The 26,824-nt window shown below is 43.7% G+C and overlaps 1 protein-coding gene across 1 annotated transcript in view; it reads left to right on the forward strand.

Annotated features, from left to right (window-relative positions):
* Window positions 1-17,802: 17,802 nt before the first annotated feature.
* Window positions 17,803-26,824, forward strand: part of LOC129853134 (gamma-aminobutyric acid receptor subunit pi-like) — a 59,826-nt gene continuing 50,804 nt past the window's right edge. Inside the window, exon 1 of the mRNA XM_055918863.1 lies at window positions 17,803-17,891. Within this exon, the coding sequence (XP_055774838.1) occupies window positions 17,836-17,891 (56 nt within the window). The 5' untranslated portion in view covers window positions 17,803-17,835. The remainder of the gene's footprint in view (window positions 17,892-26,824) is intronic.

Here is a 26,824-nt window from a genome sequence, read left to right on the forward strand (position 1 = left end):
AGACGGATGGCTCTGGCCGGATACGGTGCACTGTAGACCTGGTGCGTGGTGCCGGAACTGGAGGCACCGTGCTAATGATAAGCACCTTCCTACTAGTGCGGGGAGCAGGGACAGGGCACACTGTATTCTCAAAGCCCACTCTATAACTGATGCGTGGTACCGGCACTGGTGACGCCGGGCTGAGGACAAGCACATCAGGATTAGTAGGGGGAGAAGATACAGTTTGTACAGGGCTCTGGAGACGCACTGGTAGCTTAGTGCGTGGGGCCGGAACTGGAGACACCGGGCTAGATACACGCACTACAGGGAGAGTGCGTGGAGGAGGAACAGGGCTCAGGATACGCACTGGTAGCCTAGTGCGTAGTGTAGACACTGTAGGTACTAGGCTGGGGCGGGGAGGTGGTGCCGGAAATACCGGACCGTGGAGGCGTACTGGCTCTCTTGAGCATTGAGCCTGCCCAACCTTACCTGGTTGAATGCTCCCGGTTGCCCGACCAGTGCGGGGAGGTGGAATAACCCGCACCGGGCTATGTAGGCGAACCGGGGAAACCATGCGTAAGGCAGGTGCCATGTATGCCGGCCCGAGGAGACGCACTGGAGACCAGACGCGTTGAGCCGGCCTCATGACACCTGGCTCAATACCCAATCTAGCCCTACCAGTGCGGGGAGGTGGAATAACCCGCACTGGGCTATGCACTCGTACAGGAGACACCGTGCGCTCTACTGCGTAACACGGCGCCTGCCCGTACTCCCGCTCTCCACGGTAAGCCTGGGAAGTGGGCGCAGGTCTCCTACCTGCCCTTGGCCCACTACCTCCTAGCCCCCCCCCAAGAAATTTTTGGGAATTACTTACGGGCTTTTTTGGCTTCCGTGCCAGACGCGTTCCCTCATAGCTCCGGTTCCTCTCTCCGGTAGCCTCTGCTCTCCTCAGTGCCTCCAGCTGTTCCCATGGGAGGCGATCCCTCCCAGCCAGGATCTCCTCCCAAGTGTAGCAACCCTTTCCGTCCAATACATCGTCCCATGTCCATTGCTCCTTCTTCTCCTGTCCCTTTCTCCGTTGACTCCGCTGCTTGGCTCTGGTATGGTGGGTGATTCTGTAACGGCTGTCCTCCTCTTCTTCATCCGAAGAGGAGCAGGGATTGAACCAAGGCGCAGTGGAGTTTGAATACATAATGAATTTATTGACAAGACGAAAAAAACACGAACTTGACTATACACTAACAAAACAAATAAACGGTGTAGAACAGATCTGAACGACGGACTCACATAACACACGAGAACGCACGAACAGGGAAAAAGCCTACACATAAATGACACTAAACAAACAAACCGAAACCAGTCCCGTGTGGCGCAACGACATACACAAACACAGGAGACAATCACCCACAACGAACACTGTGACAACGCCTACCTAAATATGACTCTTAATTAGAGGAACGCCAAACACCTGCCTCTAATTAAGAGCCATACCAGGTAACCCAAAACCAACACAGAAACAGAAAACATAGAATGCCCACCCAACCTCACGTCCTGACCAACTAACACACATAACAACTAACATAAATAGGTCAGGAACGTGACAACATGATGCTTGAAAATGAATGTGTTGTATTGGATTTTCTCCAAACATAACACTTTGTATTCACAACGAAAAGTGAATTGCTTTGCAATATTTTTTGCAGTATTAGTGCCTTGTTGCCAACAAGATACATGTTTTGGAATATTTTTATAAAGTACAAGCTTCCTTCTTTTCACTATGCCAATTAGGTTAGACATAATGTTGCTGATCCATCCTCAGTTTTCTCCTATTACAGCCATTAAACTCTATGACTTGGCCTCATGGTGAAATCCCTGAGCGGTTTCCTTCCTCTCCGGCAACTGAGTTAGGAAGGACGGCTGTATCTTTGTAGTGATTGGGTGTATAGATACACCATCCAAAGTGTAATTAATAACTTCACCATGTTCAAAGGGATATTCAGTGTCTGCTTTCGTTTTACCTACAGTTGAAGTCAGAAGTTTACATACACTTAGGTTGGAGTCATTAAAACTCATTTTCAACCACTCCACAAATTTCTTGTTAACAAACTATAGTTTTGGCAAGTCGGTTAGGACATCTACTCTGTGCATGACACAAGTAATGTTTCCAACAATTGTTTACAGACAGATTACGGCTTCCAACTCAATCATCAAGTTTGCAGACGACACAACAGTAGTAGGCTTGATCACGATCAATGACGAGCCTATAGGGAGGAGGTGAGGGCACTCAGAATGTGGTGTCAGGAAAACAAGCTCTCAATCAACGTCAACAAAACAAAGGAGATGATCGTGGACTTCAGGAAACTGCAGAGGGACTGCCCCCCTATCCACATCGACGGGACAGCAGTGGAGAAGGTGGAAAGCTTTAAGTTCCCCGGCATACACATCACGGACAAACTGAAATGGTCCACCCACACAGAGAGTGTGGGGGAGAAGGCACAACAGCGCCTCTTCAACCTCAGGAGGCTGAAGAAATTTGGCTTGTCACCTAAAACCCTCACAAACTTTTACAGATGCACAATTGAGAGCATCCTGTCAGGCTGTATCACCGCCTGGTACGGCAACTGCACCACCCACATCCGCAGGGCTCTCCAGAGGGTGGTGCGGTCACAACGCATCACCAGGGGCAAACTACCTGCCTTCCAGGACACCTACACCACCCGATGTCACAGGAAGGCCAAAAAGATAATCAAGGACAACAACCACCCGAGCCATTGCTTGTTCACTCCGCTGCCATCCAGAAGGCAAGGTCAGTGCAGGTGCATCAAAGCTGAACCAAGAGACTGAAAAATAGCTTCTATCTCAAAGCCATCAGACTGTTAAACAGCAATCACTAATACAGAGAGGCTGTTGCCTACATACAGACTTTAAATAATTGGCGACTTTAATAAATGGATCCCTAGTCACTTTAATAATGCACTTTAATCATGTTAGCACATCTTGCATTACTCATCCCTTAACGAGCAGACTGATGACCTAGAGGCCGGAGAGGGAGCACACGTGACAAGTCATTCTATATACAATACCCCATAATGACAAAGCAAAAACTGATTTTTATAATTTTGTATGAATTGATTCCAAATAAAAAACAGAAATGCTTCACTGTAGGGATGGTGCCAGGTTTCCTCCAGACGTGACGCTTGGCATTCAGGCCAAAGAGTTCAATCTTGGTTTCATCAGACCAGAGAATCTTGTTTTTCATGTTCTGAGAGTCCTGTAGGTGCCTTTGTCAAACTCCAAGCGGGCTGTCATGTGCCTTTTACTAACGATTGGCTTCCATCTGGCCACTCTACCATAAAGGCATGATTGGTGAAGTGCTGCAGAGATGGTTGTCTGTCTGGAAGGTTCTCCTATCTCCACAGAAGAACTCTGGAGCTCTGTCAGAGTGACCATCGGGTTGTTGGTCACCTCCCTGACCAAGGCCCTTCTCCCCTGATTGCTCAGTTTGTCTAGGCGGCCAGCTCTGGGAAGAGTCTTGGTGGATTCAAACTTCTTCCATTTAAGAACTATGGAGCCCACTGTGTTTTTGGGGACCTTCAATGCTTCAGAATGTTTTAGGTACCCTTCCCCAGATCTGTGCCTTGACACACTCATGTCTAAGAGCTCTACGGACAATTCCTTCAACCTCATGGCTTGGTTTTTGCTCTGACATGCACTGTCAACTGTGGGACCTTATATAAACAGGTGTGTGCCTTTCCAAATCATGTCCAATCAATTGAATTTACCACAGGTGGACTCCAATCAAGTTGTAGAAACATCTCAAGGATGATCAATGGAAACAGGATGCACCTGAGCTCAATTTCGAGTCACATAGCAAAGGTTCTGAATACTTATGTAAATAAGGGATTTCAGTTTTTTTTTAAATACATTTGCAATTTGTTGGTTGATTCATATTTTTTTATTTTATACATTTTACGATGAGGCTGTAAAGTAACAAAATGTGGAAAAAAGGGAAGGGGTCTGATTACTTACCGAATGCACTGTAGATAAAATATTAATTAAGATGTCGTAATGCTGTTTGTTTGTGAATGTAGGACAGACAACTAACTACTTGTTTTCCACATTTATGCATTGTCAGATTATGGCATTATTCTGCAGTTTTTGAGTTTAGGTGGTGTCTCACAATATCGATCAATTTATAACCAGTTTTGCAGTAAAATATTTTTACACAACCATCCATTTCATAAATGGGAGACTTTGGGGGCCTCCTCAAAAATGTGGAGGCCTTGCCACTAGCCTAAGATTGGGGGATGTGTGTAGGCCTAAATGATGCACTTAAAGAAAATATGGGGTTAAACTATTTCTGGGTAGCCATGCTTTATGTTGAACGCTTGATTGACTATTACGAAGGGCAATATCCACTTTGCCATTGCGGTAAATTAGAACATTCTATTTGGGGTCAAGACATCTTTATAAATTGCCATCACCATTTCTGCACTGAATTATTTTTGTGAATCAGGGATTTCAAAGTGACAGGACATTGCAGAAATACATTTCATACAGCCCCTCATGATATGTGTGGACATGCATCCATGTGTGGACGTGTGCACATTAGTGGAAGTGGGTGTTCATGTACTGATATAGTGGAGGATTTATATGTATTTTTTTCATTATTACCAGCCTATGCAGACAACTCTTCTCATCTCTCACCTAAAAGAAAACGTATACTGAAAACTTGGAAGTCAATCAATCCGCTATCATTGACACAATGGAAAAATATAATGATTTATTATTTAATATATTGAAATAGCTATTGCGACCGAGAAAAACCTACATTGTTTAAATTGAAGGCCAAGTGGCAAACAATAATTCAGGCACTAGGGATGGGGGTGTGAGCATGTGGGTTTGGGCAGTTGAGATGTAGTCATTGTTTGTGTTTGTCTTTAAGTTGTTGTTCGTATGTATACGTTTTGTTTTTGGAGTGCAAAAAAGGGGAGAAAAAACATCATAAGACATAATGCAGACAATTATTTATTTGGTGCGTACAATGGATTATTCTTATAAATGTCCACTTTAGCCTGTTGCTGTTACCCATAGGCTATGAAGACTATCAGATTATACATAGCTGTCAGCGGATGGCAAGAGCTCTGAAACAACAAACAGCTCTTGAGTACATTGATGTAGTTTCGATTTCACAAGTAAGATTGACATATGTAATCAAGCAGTATATACAAATGAGGTGTCAGATCTGATTTTATCCAGAAAGAAAATAGAAACACTTGAAACGTCCCTCTCTCCCAAATATACTGTATGTATATGTGTGTGTTTCGAGTAGCAGCCAAGACAACTGCCTCTGTTCCATTGCAGCTCTGGGAAAAACGCAATGTTCCTTATTTATTTTTCAATTTTTTTTTGGTTTCAACAAATCTCCACGACGGATGCGTAACCAGTTGCAGCACAGACTTAGCTCTCAGTCAGCATAACATTGAAAGAGAGAGAAGGGAACCGAAATGAATGAGATTAACATTAACTGTGTTGTGCAGAAAGATGATGGAAAGGCCCTCTCCTTATCTTCAAAACTCCAGAACCCAGAGTGTCATTTCCCTTCCCAACCAGAGTGACAACATAGCAGATGTAAGAGAATTTTAAAAGTCAACGAAAGGCGATGAACATGTCTTGGATGATGTAGTGGTGGATTCTTTCTTTTTAACTTTCTAGTTAGGGATTTATTTCTCACTTTCATTCTATCTGTATATCTACCCCTTTTGCTTCCCTGCTATGCTTGTTATATTCTGTCTGAGGTGTGGGTAGAGACTATGACCTGTGCAGACATTACTCTGCAGAATGGGTGGTTGGGCAGTGCTATGAGATGAGGTAGGGGTGCAGCTGGAACCTGGAGGGAGGCACATGGCACCAGGTGGCTCATCTCTCCTGCCTTATTCAGATTGATGGGTCTCATCTCCCAGCCGCCCACTCTCTGGCTCGGGTGCATCATGGGAGTGAGGATCAGAAACATTTGGGTTTGAGCTGACCTGGCTGTCCCGTCTGCGTGGCCCTCTGTGCCCTGTCTGACTTGGGACGGTGCAGTGGCACTGTCATCTCTCATCTGTGATGAGATCTGACGCCATAAGTCCTCCCTGTTGCCAACCACTCCCTCAAGCTGTCACAGTGTCCAGATGCACATTCAGATCAACTGGTTCCCCTCTGGCTTGACTTGTCAGATTGTTACATGGGAAGGGTGAGTTTTTTTTATAGTGATATTTTATCAAAAAGTATTTGATTGCCTTCTTATTTTCTTCTTCTTTGATCATTATTATTATCATCATCATCATCTTCTTCCTCTTCTTCAAACCTGCCGCCACCAGCACCACCACCAGCACCACCATTTCAAAAAGCAAGATTTTTCCCAACCATATTCAAATCCCACTCAAAGCCTGCCGATTTCCCATATGTTTTAGGAGGCGAGAGCAAGACAACAAGCAGCCTTACGCTGATGCAGGGTGACGAGAGCCAGATACTTGTCTGGAATGATGAGGAAGATAAGTCAATTAGAGACCAAATCAAAGCGTCTGAACTCTCAGATGAAACAGTGTTGCATAGGCGAGGGATCCGCTGTGGCTAGCCGACTGCTCAGACAAAGACCTCAGGGCCCGCTGTGCCTGTAAGAGTGGTGGGCTGGGCTGGTGGAACGTATTTCTAAACTGACTACATCAGCTCAGCTCTGAGTGCGGGAGGTAGTGAGTACTAAACAAAAATATAAACACAACATGTAAAGTGTAGGTCCCATGTTACATGAGCTGAATTAAAAGATCCCTGAAACGTTCCATACTGTAACGATCGTCGTATAGAGGAGAAGGAGAAGACCAAGGTGCAGCGTGGTAAGTATTCATAATTCCTTTTAATGAATACAAATACTAGAACAAAACAACAAAAACGATAAACGAACAGTTCTGCAAGGTGCAGAAACACACAGATATACAAAACAAGGACAACATAGAACACCAGACATAGAATGCCCACCCAAACTCACGCCCTGACCAACCAAAATAGAGACATAAAAAGGATCTCTATGGTCAGGGCGTGACAGTAAACCCCCCCCCCCCCCAAAGGTGCGGACTCTGGCCGCAAAACCTGAACCTATAGGTGAGGGTCTGGGTGGGCATTTCACCGCGGTGGCGGCTCTGGTGCGGGACGTGGACCCTTACCGCCGACCCCGGACCGGGGACCCTTGCAGCGGACAGGAGGGCGACTCTGGCTGCTCCGGACAGGAGGGCGACTCTGGCTGCTCCGGATAGGAGGGAGATTCTGGCTGCTCCGGACAGGAGGGAGACTCTGGCTGCTCCGGACAGGAGGGAGACTCTGGCTGCTCCTGACTGAAGCCCGTCGGCTCCGGACTAGAGGACGTCGCTGGAGGCTCTGGACTAGAGGGCGTCGCTGGAGGTTCCGGACTAGAGGGCGTCGCTGGAGGCTCCGGACTAGAGGGCGACGCTGGAGGCTCCGGACTAGAGGACGTCGTTGGAGGCTCCGGACTAGAGGGCGACGCTGGAGGCTCCGGACTAGAGGGCGTCGCTGGAGGCTCCGTACTAGAGGGCGACGCTGGAGGCTCCGGACTAGAAGGCGTTGCTATAGGCTCTGGACTGACGTCCTTCGTTGGAGGCGGAACGTATTTGGAGGCCTCGTGCCATAACTCCTCACTGGAGGTTTCGTGCCATTAATCCTCACTGGAGGCTTCGTGCCATGGATCATCACAGGAGGCTTCGTGCCATGGATCATCACTGGAGGCTTCTTGCCATGGATCATCACTGGAGGCTTCGTGCCATGGATCATCACTGGAGGCTTCGTGCCATGGATCATCACTGGAGGCTTCGTGCCATGGATCATCACTGGAGGCTTCGTGCCATGGATCATCACTGGAGGCTTCGTGCCATGGATCATCACTGGAGGCTTCGTGCCATGGATTATCACTGGAGGCTTCATGCCATGGATCATCACTGGAGGCTTCTTGCCATGGATCATCACTGGAGGCTTTGTACCATGGATTATCACTGGAGGCTTCGTGCCATGGATCATCACTGGAGGCTTCTTGCCATGGATCATCACTGGAGGCTTCGTGCCATGGATCATCACTGGAGGCTTCGTGCCATGGATGATCACTGGAATGGAGAGACACACAGGAGGTCTGGCTCTGGGAGAAGGCACAGGACTCACCAGGCTGGAGAGACATGCAGGAGGGTTAGAGCTTAGCACAGGCACAGGACTCACCCGGCTGGGGAGACATGCAGGAGGGCTTGTCCTTGGCCGAGGCACCGGATACACTGGGTCGTGGAGGCGCACTCGAGAAAAAAGCCTGCACAACCCGTCCTGGCTGTATGGTGACTTTGGCCCTGCACCTGCGGGGCGCAGGCACAGGACGCACTGGGCTGTGCAGACGCACTGGAGACAAAGTGTGCAAAGCTGGCGAAGGATAACCCGGGCCGAGGAGACGCACTGGAGACCAGATGCGCTGATCATCCCTCCTGGCTCGATGCCCACTCTAGCCCGGCAGATGCGAGGAGCTGCGATGTACCGCACCGGGCTATGAATACATACTGGAGACACCGTGCGCTCCACCGCATAGCACGGTGCCTGACCAGTATGACGCTCGCCACGGTAAGCACGGGGAGTTAGCTCAGGTCTCCTACCTGACTCCGCCAATCTCCCCGTGTGCCACCACCCCCCAAAAAGATCTGGGGCTGCCTCGCGTGCACTTCTCCTCGAGCCAACTCCTCATAGCGTCGCCGCTCCGCTTTTGCGGCCTCCAGCTCCTTTTTCGGACGGCGATACTCTCCCGGCTGTGCCCATGGTCCTTTGCCATCCAAAATTCCAATTTCAATCAGTAGAGAATGTGAAACGCTGTATTGAAGAAGTTCATTATCCAAGTGTTATAAATACATAATACATGCATTATAAATATTATAATTGTAATATTATATTAGAAGTACAAGTTCAATGTGAACTTCAATGCACATCTGGTGTGCATTATAAAAACAGAGGAAGAAAGGAGGTGATGAGGGAGGTGTAAAAGACAGGAAGGGAAATTGCTACCCTAATATTCTCTCAGTTCATCAAAATTATATTGGGCTCCCAGTCGGACCGAAGGTTATCTTAAGCGCGGTTGAGGTGGCGATGACGGGACTGGGGGTTGGCATCCTCTCTCACATCAAAACATACCTGCAGACAAGAGACAGATGGAGAGAGAGATAGCATGTTTAAGCCTTGTGTTTTTTTTATTCTAACACTGTCAGTCATCATAATCATCAGGATGTGAAATGCAAAACTGACCTTGGATCATTAACTCTGGGACAACTACATCTATCTGTATTTCAATGTAAAGCATCTCTTTAATAATACGTTCTGTTGACCCAACCAAGTGACCACTCACCTCTGATCATGCTGTGCTCTCTATGTAGCCAGTTCAGATGTGGGAGGGGTGTGAATAGAGGTGCTAAATGTTGAATATAATTATTTGGGAAAGCCATCCATTCCTGGTGCTTTTCTCTGTGCAAAAATTTGAACGGTATCTAATAATTGTTTTCGGGTGATTTCTGAAGCATTGAAGGTCCCCAAGAACACAGTGGTCTCCATCATTCTTAAATGGAAGAAGTTTGGAACCACCAAGACTCTTCCTGGAGCTGGCCGCCCGGCCAAACTGACCAATCGGGGGAGAAGGGCCTTTGTCAGGGAGGTCGCCAAGAACCCGATGGCAGAGCTCTAAAGTTCCTCTGTGGAAATGGGAGAACATTCCAGAAGGGCAACCATCTCTGCAGCACTCCACCAATCAGGCCTCTATGGCAGAGTGGCCAGGCGGAAGCCACTCCTAAGTAAAAGGTATATGACAGCCCTCTTGGAGTTTGCCAAAAGTCACCTAAAGACTCATGAGAAACAAGATTTTCTGGTCTGATAAAACCAAGATTGAACTCTTTGGCCTGAATGCTAAGCGTCACGTCTGGAGGAAACCTGGCACCATCCCTACGGTGAAGCATGGTGTTGGCAGCATCATGCTGTGTGGATGTTTTTCAATGGCAGGTACTGGGAGACTAGTCAGGATGGAGGCAAAGATGAACGGAGCAAAGTACAGAGAGATCCTTGAAGAAAACCTCCCCCAGAGCACTCAGGACCTTAGACTCGGGCGAAGGTTCGCCTTTCAACAGGACAATGACCTAAGCACACAGCAAATACAACACAGGAGTGGCTTCGGGACAAGTCTCTGAATGTCCTTGAGTGGCCCAGCCAGAGCACGGACTGGAATCCAATTGAACATCTCTGGAGAGACCTGAAAAAAGCTGCCAAAGGTGCTTCAACAAGGTTCAGAATACTTATATACAGTTGAAGTCGGAAGTTTACATACACCTTAGCCAAATACATATAATTAAACTCAGTTTTTCACAATTCCTGACATTTAATCTGAGTAAAAATCCCTGTCTTAGGTCAGTTAGGATCAACACTTTATTTCAAGAATGTGAAATGTCAGAGTTATAGTAGAGAGAATGATTTATTTAACATTTTATTTCATCACATTCCCAGTGGGTCAGAAGTTTATATACACTCAATTAGTATTTGGTAGCATTGCTTTTAAATTGTTTAACTTGGGTCAAACATTTCGGGTAGCCTTCCACAACATTCCCACAATAAGTTGGGTGAATTTTGGCCCACTCCTCCTGACAGAGCTGGTGTAACTGAGTCAGGTTTGTAGGCCTCCTTGCTCACACACGCTTTTTCAGTTCTGCCCACACATTTTCTAGATGATTGAGGTCAGGGCTTTGTGATGGCCACTCCAATACCTTGACTTTGTTGTCCTTAAGCCATTTTTCCAGAACTTTGGAAGTATGCTAGGGGTCGTTGTCCATTTGGAAGACCCATTTGCGACCAAGCTTTAACTTCCTGACTGATGTCTTGAGATGTTACTTCAATATATCCACCTAATTTTCCTCACTCATGATGCCATGTATTTTGTGAAGTGCACCAGGCCCTCCTGCAGCACAGCACCCCCACAACATGATGCTGCCACCCCCGTGCTTCACGGTTGGGATGGTGTTCTTCGGCTTGCAAGCCTCCTCCTTCTTTCTCCAAACATAACGATGGTTATTATGCCCAAACATTTTTTTTTTTGTTTCATCAGACCAGAGGACATTTCTCAAAAAAGTACGATCTTTGTCCCCATGTGCAGTTGCAAACTGTGGTCTGGCTTTTTTATGGCGGTTGAGGAGCAGTGGCTTCTTCCTTGCTGAGTGGCATTTCAGGTTATGTCAATATAGGACTTGTTTTACTGTTGGTATAGACACTTTTGTACCTGTTTCGTCCAACATCTTCACAAGGTCCTTTGCTGTTGTTCTGGGATTGATTTGCACTTTTCACACCAAAGTACGCTCATCTCAAGGAGACAGAACGCATTTCCTTCCTGAGCGATATGACGGCTGCATCGTCCCATGGTGTTTATACTTGCGTACTATTGTTTGTACAGATGAACGTGGTACCTTCAGGCGTTTGGAAATTGCTCCCAAGGATGAACCAGACTTGTGAAGGTCTCCATTTTTTTCTGAGGTCTTAGCTGATTTCTTTTGATTTTCCCATGATGTCAAGCAAAGAGGCACTTAGTTTGAAGGTAGGCCTTGAAATACATCCACAGGTACACTCAAATGATGTCAATTAGCCTATTAGAAGCTTCTAAAGCCATGACATCATTTTCTGGAATTTTCCAAGCTGTTTAAAGGCACAGTCAACTTAGTGTATACTTCTGATCCACTGGAATTGTGAAATAATGAAATTGTGAAATAATCTGTCTATAAACAATTGTTTGAAAAATTATTGTGTCATGCACAAAGTAGATGTCCTAACTGACTTGCCAAAACTATAGTTTGTTAACAAGAAATGTGTGGAGTGGTTGAAAAACAAGTTTTAATGACTCAAAACCTAAGTGTATGCAAACTTCCGACTTCAACTGTAAATGTGATATTTCAGTTGTTTTTTAAATATAAATTAGCAAACATTTCTAAAAACCTGTTTTTGCTTTGTCATTATGGGGTATTGTGTGTAGATTGATGAGGGAACAAAACAATTTAATACATTTTAGTGTAAGGCTGTAACATAACAATATGTGGAAAAAGTCAAGGGGTCTGAATACTTTCCGAAGGTGCTGTAGAAACTGGTTTAGCATGTGTTCATTCTGTGAGAGTTGCCAGATATTTACCAGGTTTATTTGCCATTAAGTGGTATGCTTTATTTGAGTTTAACCTGTAGTTGTTGTCTCTCTTCAAAAGGAAAACAATGTATTCCTATTCATTTCTTCTTCACCTTGTAAACTTTTTTATGGGCTTTTTCTCAGGTAGTGATTTATATTTATTAATTAGAATTTCTAATTCAGATTTAACTTTTGCAGAGCATGAGATTATCATTCTCCAAATGTACGCCTTAAAGGTATCCCAAATTATATCTGGAGTCGGATTTCTCTGTCCTCTATGTCTACAGTCATGGCCGAAAGTTTTGAGAATGACACAAATATTAATTTTCACGAAGTCTGCTGCCTCAGTGTCTTTAGATATTTTTGTCAGATGTTACTATGGAATACTGAAGTAATAATTACAAGCATTTCATAAGTGTCAAAGGCTTTTATTGACAATTACATGAAGTTGATGCAAAGAGTCAATATTTGCAGTGTTGACCCTTCTTTTTCAAGACCTCTGCAATCCACCCTGGCATGCTCTCAATTAACTTCTGGGCCACATCCTGACTGATGGCAGCCCATTCTTGCATAATCAATGCTTGGAGTTTTTCAGAATTTGTGGGTTTTTGTTTGTCCACCCGCCTCTTGAGGATTGACCACAAGTTCTCAATGGGATTAAGGTCTGGGGAGTTTCCTGGCCATTGACCCAAAATATCGATGTTTTGTTCCCAAGCCACTTAGTTATCACTTTTGCCTTATGGAAAGGTGCTCCATCATGCTGGAAAAGGCATTGTTCGTCACCAAACTGTTCCTGGATGGTTGGGAGAAGTTGCTCTCGGAGGATGTGTTGGTACCATTCTTTATTCATGGCTGTGTTCTTAGGCAAAATTGTGAGTGAGCCCACTCCCTTGTCTGAGAAGCAACCCCACACATGAATGGTCTCAGGATGCTTTACTGTTGGCATGACACAGGACTGATGATAGCACTCACCTTGTCTTCTCCGGACAAGCTTTTTTCCGGAAGCCCCAAACAATTGGAAAGGGGATTCATCAGAGAAAATGACTTTACCACAGTCCTCAGCAGTCCAATCCCTGTACCCTTTGCAGAATAGCAGTCTGTCCTTGATGTTTTTCCTGGAGAGAAGTGGCTTATAGGCCGCGCTTCGTGACAACAGGCCATCCTCCAAAAGTCTTCGCCTCACTGTGCGTGCAGATGCACTCACACCTGCCTGCTGCCATTCCTAAGCAAGCTCTTTACTGATGGTGCCCCGATCTCGCAGCTGAATCAACTTTAGGAGACGGTCCTGGCGCTTGCTGGACTTTCTTGGTCGCCCTGAAGCCTTTTTCACAACAATTGAACCGCTCTCCTTAAAGTTCTTGATGATCCGATAAATGGTTGATTTAGGTGCAATCTTACTGGCAGCAATATCCTTGCCTGTGAAGCCTTTTTTGTGCAAAGCAATGATGACGGCACATGTTTCCTTGCAGGTAACTATAATTGACAGAGAACAATGAAGAACAATGATTCTAAGCACCACCCTCCTTTTGAAGCTTCCAGTCTATTTGAACTCAATAAGCATGACAGAGTGATCTCCAGCCTTGTCCTCGTCAACACTCACACCTGTGTTAACGAGAGAATCACTGACATCATGTCAGTTGGTCCTTTTGTGGCAGGGCTGAAATACAGTGGAAATGTTTTTGGGGGATTCAGTTCATTTGCATGGCAAAGAGGGACTTTGCAATTAATTGCAGTTAATCTGATCACTCTTCATAACATTCTGGAGTATAAGCAAATTGCCATCATACAAACTGAGTCAGCAGACTTTGTGAAAATTAATATTTGTGTCATTCTCAAAACCTTTGGCCACGACTGTACATTTTTAGTGGTAAAGGTTTTTATTTTTTCGTTTAGGTATTTAATACATTTTGGGCCCAGAAGATGTGCTCTGTTCATTCTGTAAATTCTGTCGCTACATGATACCAGAGTATCATCCGATATCACAATATCATGATTTTTTTTTGTTGCATTTTTTAAAATAAAAATGTAGTCAATTCTTGAATAGGTTTTCTTACTTTGAGAATAAAAAGGAATAATCTTTTCTAGTTAGGAATAGTAATTTCTAGGTGTTCTGTAAATTATTTGTTGAGATTACATTTTTCAGCCTCTTTTGAGGGTCCCTAAATGTGCCCTTTTTATTACAACCTCTCTCAATTTTTTTATTTTTTTATTTTACCGTTATTTTACCAGGTAAGTTGACTGAGAACACGTTCTCATTTGCAGCAACGACCTGGGGAATAGTTACAGGGGAGAGGAGGGGGATGAATGAGCCAATTGTAAAGTCAATCTCATGAAATGATTTAGGTCACCTGCTGAAAATAATAGTTCCTGTCTGGATTTGATCTAATATAGCTCAAATTCTATCTAAAATCAGCAGATTGCCCCTGGTGGGATATACAATGAAATCAATGGTTATTTCTCACTATGTAAGGTACAATTCAACATTAGAAAATGGCCTTCTGCTGTGTGATCACGCTTTCTGTAGTTGACGTGAGTAAGACCTTTAAACAGGTCAACATTCACAAGGCTGCGGGGCCAGACGGATTACCAGGACGTGTGCTCCGGGCATGTGCTGACCAACTGGCAGTTGTCTTCACTGACATTTTCAACATGTCCCTGGTTGAGTCCGTAATACCAACATGTTTCAATCAGACCACCATAGTCCTTGTGCCCAAGAACACGAAGGCAGCCTGCCTAAATTACTACAGACCCGTAACACTCACGTCCGTAGCCATGAAGTGCTTTGAAAGGCTGGTCACGGCTCACATCAACACCATAATGCCAGAAACCCTAGACCCACTCCAATTTGCATACCGCCCAAACAGATCCACAGATGATGCAATCTCCATTTCCCACCTGGACAAAAGGAACACCTATGTGAGAATGCTATTCATTGACTACAGCTCAGCGTTCAACACCATAGTACCATCAAAGCTCATCACTAAGCTAAGGACCCTGGGACATAACACCTCCCTCTGCAACTGGATCCTGGACTTCCTGACGGGCCGCCCCCAGGTGGTGAGGGTAGGTAACAACACATCCGCCACGCTGATCCTCAACACAGGGGCTCCTCAGGGGTGTGTGCTCAGTCCCCTCCTGAACTCCCTGTTTACTCATGACTGCACGGCCAGGCACGACTCCAACACCATCATAAAGTTTTCTGATGACACAACAGTGGTAGGCCTGATCACCGACAACGATCAGACAGCCTACAGTGAGGAGGTCAGAGACCTAACAGTGTGGTGCAAGGACAACAACTTCTCCCTCAACGTGATCAAGACAAAGGAGATGATTGTGGACTACAGGAAAAGGAGGACCGACCACTCCCCCATTCTCATCGACGGGGCTGTAATGGAGCAGGTTGAGAGCTTCAAATTCCTTAGCATCACCAACAAACTAACATGGTCCAAACACACCAAGACAGTCGTGAAGAGGGCACGACAAAACCTATTCCCCCTCAGGAGACTGAAAAGATTTGGCATGTGTCCTCAGATCCATAAAAGGTTTTACAGCTGCACCATCGAGAGCATCCTGACGGGTTGCATCACTGCCTGGTATGGCAACTGCTCGGCCTCCAACCGCAAGGCACTACAAAGGGTAGTGCATACGAACCAGTGCACCAGTGCGCCAAGCTTCCTGCCATCTAGGACCTCTATACCAGGCGGTGTCAGAGGAAGACCCTAAAAATTGTCAAAGACTCCAGCCACCTTAAATTTAAACTGTTCTCTCTGCTACCGCATGGCAAGCGGAACCGGAGCGCCAAGTCTAGGTCCAAGAGGCTTCTAAACAGCTTCTCACCTCAAGACATAAGACTACTGAACAGCTAATCAAATTGCTAAACAATCAAATGGCAACCACCCCCCCCCCCCCCCCCCCCCCCCGCTACGCTGCTGCTACAATGCATAGTCACTATAATAACTCTACCTACATGTACATATTACCTCAATTACCTTGACACCGGTGCCCCCGCACATTGACTCTATACCGGTACCCCCTGTATATAGTCCCGCTATTGTTATTTACTGCCTGCTCTTTAATTATTTGTTATTCTTATCTCTTATAATTTATTAGGTATTTTCTTAACTGCATTGTTTTCTTAACTGCATGTAAGCATTTCACTGTAAGGTCTACACCTGTTGTATTCGGCGCATGTGACAAATAAAATTTGCTTTGATTTGATGGCCATTGCAAAATCTTGATTTTGTGTTCATTGAACAATTTCTTTGTCGATTTTGATCTGTGCTTGGGTTAATTGTCTTGCTGGAAGATCCACTTGCGGCCAAGTGGCAACCAGGTTTTTGGCTAAAATGTCCTGGTACTTGGTGAAGATCATGATGCCGTTGACCTTAACCCCGGCCCATGATCAGTGGAAGCAGAATAGCCCCATATCATCAAATATCCACCACCACATTTTATAGTAGTGTTGAGGTACTTTTTTGCATATACTTCCATTTTTCTATGCCAAATCCACAACAGGTATGCATGGCCAAAGAGCTCATTTTCATGTCATCTGACCATAGTACGTCCTGGGATTTGATAAATGGCACTTGGATTGGAACCAGTGTCTGGGATGTCTGGGATGACTTAGATTACATTTTCGATTACATTTAGTTACATTTCAGAGGTTTTAAACAAAATATATTTCTCTGAGCAATTGTATTAGTATAATATAATATAATTTTTGGGGAGTACACAATATACCTCAAATTACATGAAAATAGAGCTCTTTGACCATGCACACCAGCGGTGGGTTTGGCGTCGAAAAACAGAAACATATGCATACTTTCTCAAACACTAAATATACAAATATGTATTTTACAGTTATAAGGAAGGTGAAATGTTATAGTAATTCGTTTTATAAATTGATTTAGAAAAAATCTAAGTAATTTCAAGCTTAATTCATTCAGTGTTGTTGAGTAGGAAATACATCATAAAATATTTTCTGTATTGGTATATTTTTTATCATATTTGTGATGTGCACCTGAGCACATCACAGTGTCCTCAAAAGTGATTTCACCTCAGTAAAGTATAATTAATTTTACCAGAAAGTTATTTTTTTTTGAAAGGTGAAATTTTTGCCTTTTTTTCTGCATGTAGGTTTACTAGTTATAGTTTATGGCCCTCTCATGATAAATAATTTATTTCTGGGATGACTTAGATTACATTTTCGATTACATTTAGTTACATTTCAGAGGTTTTAAACAAAATATATTTCTCTGAGCAATTGTATTAGTATAATATAATATCATTTTTGGGGAGTACACAATATACCTCAGTATTTGTTATTTATTTTATACAGGCTTTTTTTCTCCTTTATCAAGGGTGCCAATATTTTGGAACCCGACTATACAGTGTACAAAAACAGCACAGAAGGCTCAGAACATCTGTGATTCCCCTCAGCTAATTTGGAGACAGCACCTGAAAAGAGTCCTTTTCACTAGATCTGAACTAAATATTATTCAGTCGATGACCATATGTGAAGTACCGTACTGCAGGCATTGAACATGCACAAACACCTGAGTGTACCTATATTTAGGAGTTGAGTTTTCTCTTTTCTCTTTTTTCAGATAGACTTCACCAGACGCCTCCACACCTCCCCAGCAATGATGGCTGTTCTCCGCTCTGGAGGAAGAGTGTTCATCATGCTTCTCATTAGCAGGTAATAAAGACAAGTTACGGTAGAATAGTTACAGTGACTGCCTAGGACCTGTGGTTACTATGTACAGATGCTGAATATAGATGACAGTATGAGACATTGTTTTAAAATGTTTTCAGACAATGGGAAAATGAGGTGTTGCTGGGTCCAGTGTACAGGATTTTCGGTAACACTTTACTTGACACCCAGCGTCATAACCATGTCATAACAGCTGACATAATTTGTCATAACCTGTTATAAAATGGTCATTACACTATCATGACACATATATTTAAATCTGTTTTGACATTTTATGGCTGAGTGTAAAATCCCACAAAAAGCTACCGCGATAGTTATTTCATGGCTGGTTATGACACCACACATAAGAGTGTGAAAACCCACAAAACCTACCACACAAGTCAAAACATTCCATTACACCATAGCCTACGTATCAACAGTATGTTTATGTTAAATATATATTTTTTAAATTGACCATATTAAATTATCATTGTAATTGCGCACACATTGATGTCAGACATGCACCAACCCCAATGCTCTGTTGCTGATGACTGGGATGAACGCAGGAGCAGATTTCAGGAGCAGGAGAAGACACCCTTTTTTTTACTGATGACTGAAATAAGGGCATGTACGTGATAGGCCTATGTGGCTTATATAATTATGATGGTCATAATTGATGATGATCGTGGACTTCAGGGTGCACCCACATATCTACATCAACGGGACCGCAGTGGACAAGGTGGAAAGCTTCAAGTTCCTTGCCGTACACGTCACTGACAAACTGAAATGGACCACCCACACAGACAGTGTGGTGAAGAAGGCGCAACAGAGCCTCTTCAACCTCAGGAGGCTAAAGAAATTTGGCTTGTCACCTAAAACCCTCACAAATCTTTACAGATGCACAATTGAAAGCATCCTGTCGGGGTGTATCACCGCCTGGTACGGCAAAGCTCTTCAGAGGGTGATGTGGTCTGCCCAACGCATTACCGGGGGCAAACTACTGGCCCTCCAGGACACCTACAGCACCTGATATCACAGGAAGGCCATAAAGATCATCAAGGACATCAACCACTCAAGCCACTGCCTGTTCACCCATCTATCATCCAGAAGGCGAGGTCAGTACAGGTGCATCAAAGCTGGGACCGAGAGACTGAAAAACAGCTTCTATCTCAAGGCCATCAGACTGTTAAACAGCCATCACTAGAACATTAGAGGCTGCTGCCTATAGGCATCAACTAGGAATCACTGGCCACTTTAAGGAATGGAACAGTAGTCACTTCAATAATGTTTACATATCTGGCATTACTCATATGTATATATTAAGTGACTAAGATACCGTAGAATAGTATAGAACACAGTATATACATATGAGATGAGTAATGCAAGATATGTAAACATTATTAAGTGACTAAGATACCATAGAATAGAATAGAATACAGTATATACAATGGCAAGAAAAATAATGTGAACCTTTTGGAAATACCTGGATTTCTGCATAAATTGGGGGTAAAATTTGATCTGATCTTCGTCTAGGTCACAACAATAGACAAACACAGTCTACTTAAACTAATAACACACAAACAATTATATGTTTTCATGTCTTTATTGAACACACCGTGTAAACATTCCCAGTGCAGGGTGGAGAAAGTATGTGAACCCTTGGATTTAATAACTGGTTGACCCTCTTTTGGCAACAATAACTTCAACCAAACGTTTTCGGTAGTTGCGGATCAGACCTGCACAACGGTCAGGAGGAATTTTGGACCATTACTCCTCACAAAACTGTTTCAGTTCAGCAATATTCTTGGGATGTCAGGTGTGAACTGTTCTCTTGAGGTCATGCCACAGCATCTCAGTCGGGTTAAGGTCAGGACTCTGACTGGGCCACTCCATAAGGTGTATTTTCTTCTGTTGAACCCATTCTGTTGTTGATTTACATGTGTTTTGGGTCATTAACCTATTGCATCACCCAACTTCTGTTGAGCTTCAATTGGCGGACAGATAGCCTAACATTCTCCTGAAAAATGTCTTGAAAAACTTGGGAATTCATTTTTCCGTCAATAGCAAGCTGTCCAGGCCCTGAGGAAGCAAAGCAGCCCCAAACCACGATTCTCCCTCCACCATACTTTACATTTGGGATGAGGTTTTGATGTTGGTGTGCTGTGCCTTTTTTTCTCCACACACAGTGTTGTGTGTTCCTTCCAAACAACTCAACTGTAGTTTCATCTGTCCACAGAATATTTTGCCAGTAGCGCTGTGGAACATCCAGGTGCACTTTTGCAAACTTCAGAAGTTCAGTAATGTTTTTTTGGGGGACAGCAGTGGCATCTTCTGTGGTGTCCTCCCATGAACACCATTCTTGTTTAGTGTTTAACGTATCGTAGACTCGTCAACAGAGATGTTAGCATGTTCCAGAGATTTCTGTAAGTCTTTAGCTGACACTTTAGCTGACACTCTCTTCTTAACCTCATTGAGCATTCTGCGCTGTGCTCTTGCATTCATCTTTGCAGGACGGCCACTCCTAGGGAGAGTAGCAACAGTGCTGAACTGTTCTCCATTTACAGACAATTTGTCTTACTGTGGACTGATGAACATCAAGGCTTTTAGAGATACTTTTGTAACCCTTTCCAGCTTTATGCAAGTCAACAATTCTTAATCTTAGGTCTTCTGAAATCTCTTTTGTTCGAGGCATAGTTCACATCAGGCAATTATTCTTGTGAATAGCAAACTCAAATTTTGTGAGTTTTTTATAGGGCAAGGCAGCTCTAACCAACATCTCCAATCTCGTCTCATTGATTGGACACCAGGTTAGCTGATTCCTGCGTCCATTTAGCTTTTGGAGAAGTCATTAGACTAGTGGTTCACATACTTTTTCCAACCTACACTGTGAATGTTTAAATGACCAATTTTGACCAATTTATGCAGAAATCCAGGTAATTCCAAAGGGTTCACATATTTTTCTTGCCATTGTATATACTGTATTCTATACTATTCTATGGTATCTTAGTCACTTAATAATGTTTAAATATATTGCATTACTCATCTCATATGTATATACTGTGTTCTATACTATTCTACGGTATCTTAGTCACTTAATGTTTACACATCTAGCATTACTCATCTTATGTGTATATACTGTTTTCTATACTATTCTACGTTATCTCATTCACTTAATAATGCGTACATATCTTGCATTACTCATCTCATATGTATATACTGTTTTTCTATACTATTCTACTGTATCTATCAGGTATGAAGGTAAGACCCAGATGCAGATAACGTCGAAATAACAATGGTTTAATAATCCAACAGGGGCAGGCAATAGACAGGCCAAGGCAGGCAAGGGTCAGAAAACCAGAGGTGGGGCAACGGTACCGGACGACAGGCAGGCTCAGGATCAGGGTAGGCAGAGGTCAACAATCCAGAGGTGGGGCAAAGGTACCAGTCGGCAGGCTCAGGGTCAGGGGCAGGCAGAGTGGTCAGGCAGGCGGGCTCAGTTAGGACAGGCAAGGGTCAAAACCAGGAGGGCGAGAAAAAGAGAGACTGGGAGAAGCAGGAGCTGAGACACAAAAACACTGGTTGACTTGACAAACAAGACGAACTGGCAACAGACAAACAGAGAACACAGGTATAAATACACAGGGGATACTGGGGAAGATGGGCAACACCTGGAGGGGGGTGGAGACAATCACAAAGACAGGTGAAACAGATCAGGGTGTGACAGTATCTTAGTCCGTTCTGCTCTGACATCGCTCGTCCATATGTATATTGTCTTAATTCATTCCTACTTAGATGTGTGTGTATTGGGTACATGTTGTGTAGTTTGTTAGATATTACTTGTTAGATATTACTGGACTGTCGAAGCTAAAAGCACAAGCACTTCGCTACACCCGCAATAACATCTGCTAATCACGTGTAAGTGAGCAATACAATTTGATTTGATATGAATTATGACTCATAATGCTTCTTGACAGTGTCATAAAGTCTATTTTCTTAGTCCAAGTAAAGTGACACAGGATGGTCATAATGCTTCTTGACAGTGTCATAAAGTGTATTGTCTTAGTCCAAGTAAAGTGACAAGGAATGGTCATAATCCTTCATGACAGTGTCATGAAGTGTATTTTCTACAGGTTATTTAAAATATGATGAAAAAAACATGACTGTAAAGAATTCATTACAACAACAACAAAAGATTTAAGAAACAAACTTTTAAACAAAAGGAATCTTCTGGCAGGAATGTTTTTTTGTTGTTGAAAAGATGTGGGTTTTGACACTCTTATGTAGGTGTCATAATCAGCCATAGATAATGCAATATACCGTATGTCACAACAGGTGTAAATATGAGTAATGACTGTGTTCTGATCATATTATAACAGGTTATGACAAGTTATGTCAGCTTTTATGACATATTATGACATGGTTATGACCATAACGTGTTATGACACTGAGTGTCAAGTAAGGTGTTACCGTATTTTCTGTGTGTATGTGTGCGCGTGTGTGTGTGTGCGCGTGTGTGTGACCAAGCGCATGTGTGAGAGAGAGCGAGAGAGATAAAGCAATTCTCCATTGGTTGTTTTGTTGAGGCACATCAATACTCAATAACAACTCCCCATGCATCACTCAGAAGCATTGGAATTCTCTACAGAAGTTTTGAAATTCAAATGGACACTGCCACAGTGCTGCTGTGTGGCACCATTGATACAGCAATCAGCACCACATGCACCAAGCACTGTGCCCTTCAGGAGTCACGCAGAGAGAATGATGGGATGTTGTGGTGCATATTTGACCCTTACCGTGACAGGAACTCATCCTCTTCTTGCCAGTAAACTTTTTTGCAAGCATAATATTCTCCGTGCACAACTTAGATAAGTCCAACCCCCCGGGTACCACCTTATTCTGCCATAAAAAGTTGGTCCATGGCACAGTAGCTCCGGCCACCATCCCTTCGGAGATTAACAGCAGGAGGCCTGGTGTCGAGTGCTATCTGCTTTGGGTACAGATGCTTTGGTCCACAGTGTCCCATCCCACACGGGAGTCTTTGTCCATTTACAGATGTGATATCTTAATTTGACCACTCTGTTGTCGCTGAGAATTTTCCTGAAATTCAAATGAGCCCTGGGATTTAAATAAATTCACCTTAAATCTGCAGTTATCTTTCTCTCTCCCTCGCTCAAACAATAATGCACCAGACAAAATATTTTTTCTCAACAATGTAGGGGCCAAAATCATTGACACCTCTAAAGATTCTTATAAATTTGGTCCCATATTCCTGGCATGCAATGACTACATCAAGCTTGTGACTACAAACTTGTTGGATGCATATGCAGTTAGTTTTGGTTGTGTTTGAAAATTAACGGATCAACGGATCACAAACGGATCACAAAACTCACGGTTCGGATAGGATCACGGTTTTGAGTCACGGATTGGATCATTTTTCGGATCAAATATAACTTTGCTTTCCATTTATTACTTAGAGAACACTTAAAGCAAGGAACTTTTCAACGTTTACATTTAAAAAAAAATATATATATTCAATACTCGATTGTTAAATTAAAGTGCAATATGAGGCATCATACCTTCTTCCTTTGAATAATAGTGAATGAAAAAATAGCTTGTGTCCACATCATCAAATAAAAGTAAAAAAAGAAAGAAAGCAAAGCAGACCTGAGCTTATAACTTCAAATTATTTTTCAAAAAGATAAGGATGTCTACATTGTCTGGGGAGAGGGTAGACCTCTATGTCCCCTGCCGTGGAGAACACCCTCTCGCTAGGAACTGAAGTGCCAGGCACAGCCAGGTAGCTTCTCGCCATCAAGGCAATGTGAGGGCATTTACACTCATTGCTTTTCCACCATGCCAGTGGATCACCATCCACTGGGATGCCGCTTGCTGCCTTGTAGGATGTCACCTTCTCTTTGATGGTGTTTGAAAACGTCTTGCCTGTGTCCTTGCTCGCAAAGGTCTCCCCGAAAAGATTATTTTATGGAGGAGATGCCTCTGAGTCTACTCCTGTCGGCTCTGTGGCTTAACCCTGCAGAAAAAAATGACTTGATCTATTAAACTAACTCATTATTTATTTTCATATTTCATAGAACTATGATTGTGGCAATACCATTTAATAAAAGCATTTAATATTCCAAATGGAATGGATGATTCTAATAGCAATTGCACAGTCTAAGATTAGACTGCAGTATATTTATTGTTTAAGTAATTCACTCTTATTTATTTGTTTACCTCTTCAGTGGCCACAATCTCAGTGGTGAGATCACTGTATGTCCTCTGGCGTTGGGCAGGGTCTAAGTGAGACAGGGACCTGAACCTTGCATCCAGTGCAGTAGATCTATAAAGGTAGTCCTGTACATTAGGAGGGTATCTGGGGTTCAAGTCCTCTCTAATGGCAGCCTTGACATCTCTAGTGATGGTGCTGTCTTCCTCACTTGGGGTCATGGATTGTAGAATCCTTGTTTTCAGAGGTAGGATCATGGACACAGGCGGTGCAGTTCCAGTGCTCAATAGGGTTGTAACTGGTTTGAGGGGTTTGAGCACCTGGAGGACCTCCTCTGCCACTTTCACGTCATCATCAGACAAGGTGACGATGTCTTTATTTTTTTTCAGGGTCTTGTCTGTCAGTGCAGAGTATACAGCTGCCTGCTGCTCAAGATAGCGCTCCAACATGTCATAAGTGGAGTTCCATCTTGTTGCGACATCGTGTATGAACTTGTGGGTCGGTAGCTGTAGCATTTCTTGCTTGGTCTTAAGCACATGAGTGGTTGTTGTGTTTCGGTGGAAAAATAAACTACCTTCCTGATCTAAGGAGGCGGTCCATCTGGTTCACTGAGATTCCCCATTGGGATGCTAAATTGATCACATGTGCAAATCAAGCTATCTGTGACCCCAGTCCAGCTTCTATCACTGCATTTACTTGGTTCTTGGCATTATCTGTGGTGATTGGGATATTGCTATTGGGCCTCTCTAGCTTCCACTCCGCGCCAGATTTGTGCCTGTGTGACTCTCATTGAGGGGGCGTGTCTGTAGCACCGGACTTCGCATCTCCCACTCCTCTGTGGTGTAGTGAGCAGTCACAGTCACGTAGCTTTCCATTGCCCTGGAGTACCACCCGTCTGTGGTGAGGGCAACAGAGGATGCCTTGGAAAATTTGTCGACAATTTTGATATTTTCCTGTTTATAAAGATCTGGCACGATTTTCATACTGAAGTGGGGATTTTGTATTGTGGCTCAAGCACTTTCACCATATTTTTGAACACTTTGTTTTCCACAACAGAGTATGGCCTCATGTCTGCAGCGATAAACATCCCAATAGATTTGGTGATGGCTTTAGCCCGGTCTGATTCTGACTGAATGTAACAGTGGCAGTAAGAAATGGAAATATCAGTCAAATGAACCACCGCTGAGTTGTTGGAGCGTCCCCATGCTAAGGTTAGGTTGACCATGCACTGAGCACACCCTAGTTCCTACTACTACAGTACCAGAGTTTTTGAGTTTCACCAAATCAAATCAAATCAAATGTATTTGTCACATGCGCCGAATACAACAGGTGTAGGCCTTCCTAACAATGCAGTTTTAAGAAAATAGAGTTACGAAAATATTTACTAAATAAACAAAAGTTAAAAATGAAAAATATATATTTAAAGTAATACAACAAAAAAATAATGAGGCTATATACAGGGGGTACCGGTACCGAGTCAATGTGCGGGGGATACACGTTAGTTAAGATAATTTGTACATGTAGGTAGGGGTAAAGTGACTACGCACAGATAAAAAACAGTGAGTAGCAGCAGTGTAAAAACAAAGGGGGGGGGGGGAGGACAACGCAATTAGTCCAGGTGGCCATTTGATTAATTGTTCAGCAGTCTTATGGCTTGGGGATAGAAGCTGTTAAGGAGCCTTTTGGACCTAGACTTGGTGCTCTGTGCGGTGGCAGAGAGAACAGTCTATGACATGGGTGACTGAAGTCTTTGACAATTTGTTGGGTCTTACTCTCACACCGCCTAGTATATAGGTCTTGGATGGCAGGAAGGTTGGCCCCAGTGATGTACTGGGCTATACGCACTACCCACTACCCTTATGGTCGGATGCCGAGCAGTTGCCATACGAGGCGGTGATACCAAGTCATACCAAGTCCCACAGCAAATCCTCTGCACAGTGGGAGTCATGGATCTGCCTCGCATTAATATTTGAATGGTGTGGGAAGTATAATGCTTGCCCTTTCCTGCAGTCAAATGACCTAGTGGCCGCAGACGCAGCGTTGCTCGTGTTCAACATGACTTTAATAAACAAGACGAAACTGTGAACACTTACAACTAACAAAATAACAAACGTGGCAAACCAAAACAGCCCTATCTGGTGCAGAGAAAACACAGAGACAGGAAACAACCACCCACAAACCCCAACACAAAACAAGCCACCTATATATGATTCCCAATCAGAGACAACACAAAACATCTGCCTCTGATTGAGAACCATATTAGGCCAAACATAGAAACAGACAAACTAGACACACAACAGAATGCCCACCCAGCTCACGTGTTGACCAACACTAAAACAAGCAAAACACACAAGAACTATGGTCAGAACGTGACAAGGTGTCTGCTTTTTTGTAAGCCCATAACCATGTGTGTGAGGTGTATACTTTTGTTTCAAAGTATATTTGTTTAAGACTACCAAGAAACACTCGATGTGACCCTGATTTAGCCCACTGCAGTAAAAGTTTTAAGGGATATCACACCAAAACAAATCTTTTCATCTTATTTGAGGACTTTGGCCTCCTTTAATGCGCTTTAGATCTCTCAAAGTCATTCTAAACTGGAATTAGCTGCAATCTTCAACACTATGTCTTTCAGAAGATATATTACAGAAGCTTATGTTCTACATGGGGCAGTAGGTAGCCTAGTGGTTAGTAACCGGTGGGTTGCCAGTTA

Source organism: Salvelinus fontinalis, chromosome 1 (assembly GCF_029448725.1).
Source record: "Salvelinus fontinalis isolate EN_2023a chromosome 1, ASM2944872v1, whole genome shotgun sequence".
Lineage (NCBI taxonomy): Eukaryota > Metazoa > Chordata > Actinopteri > Salmoniformes > Salmonidae > Salvelinus > Salvelinus fontinalis.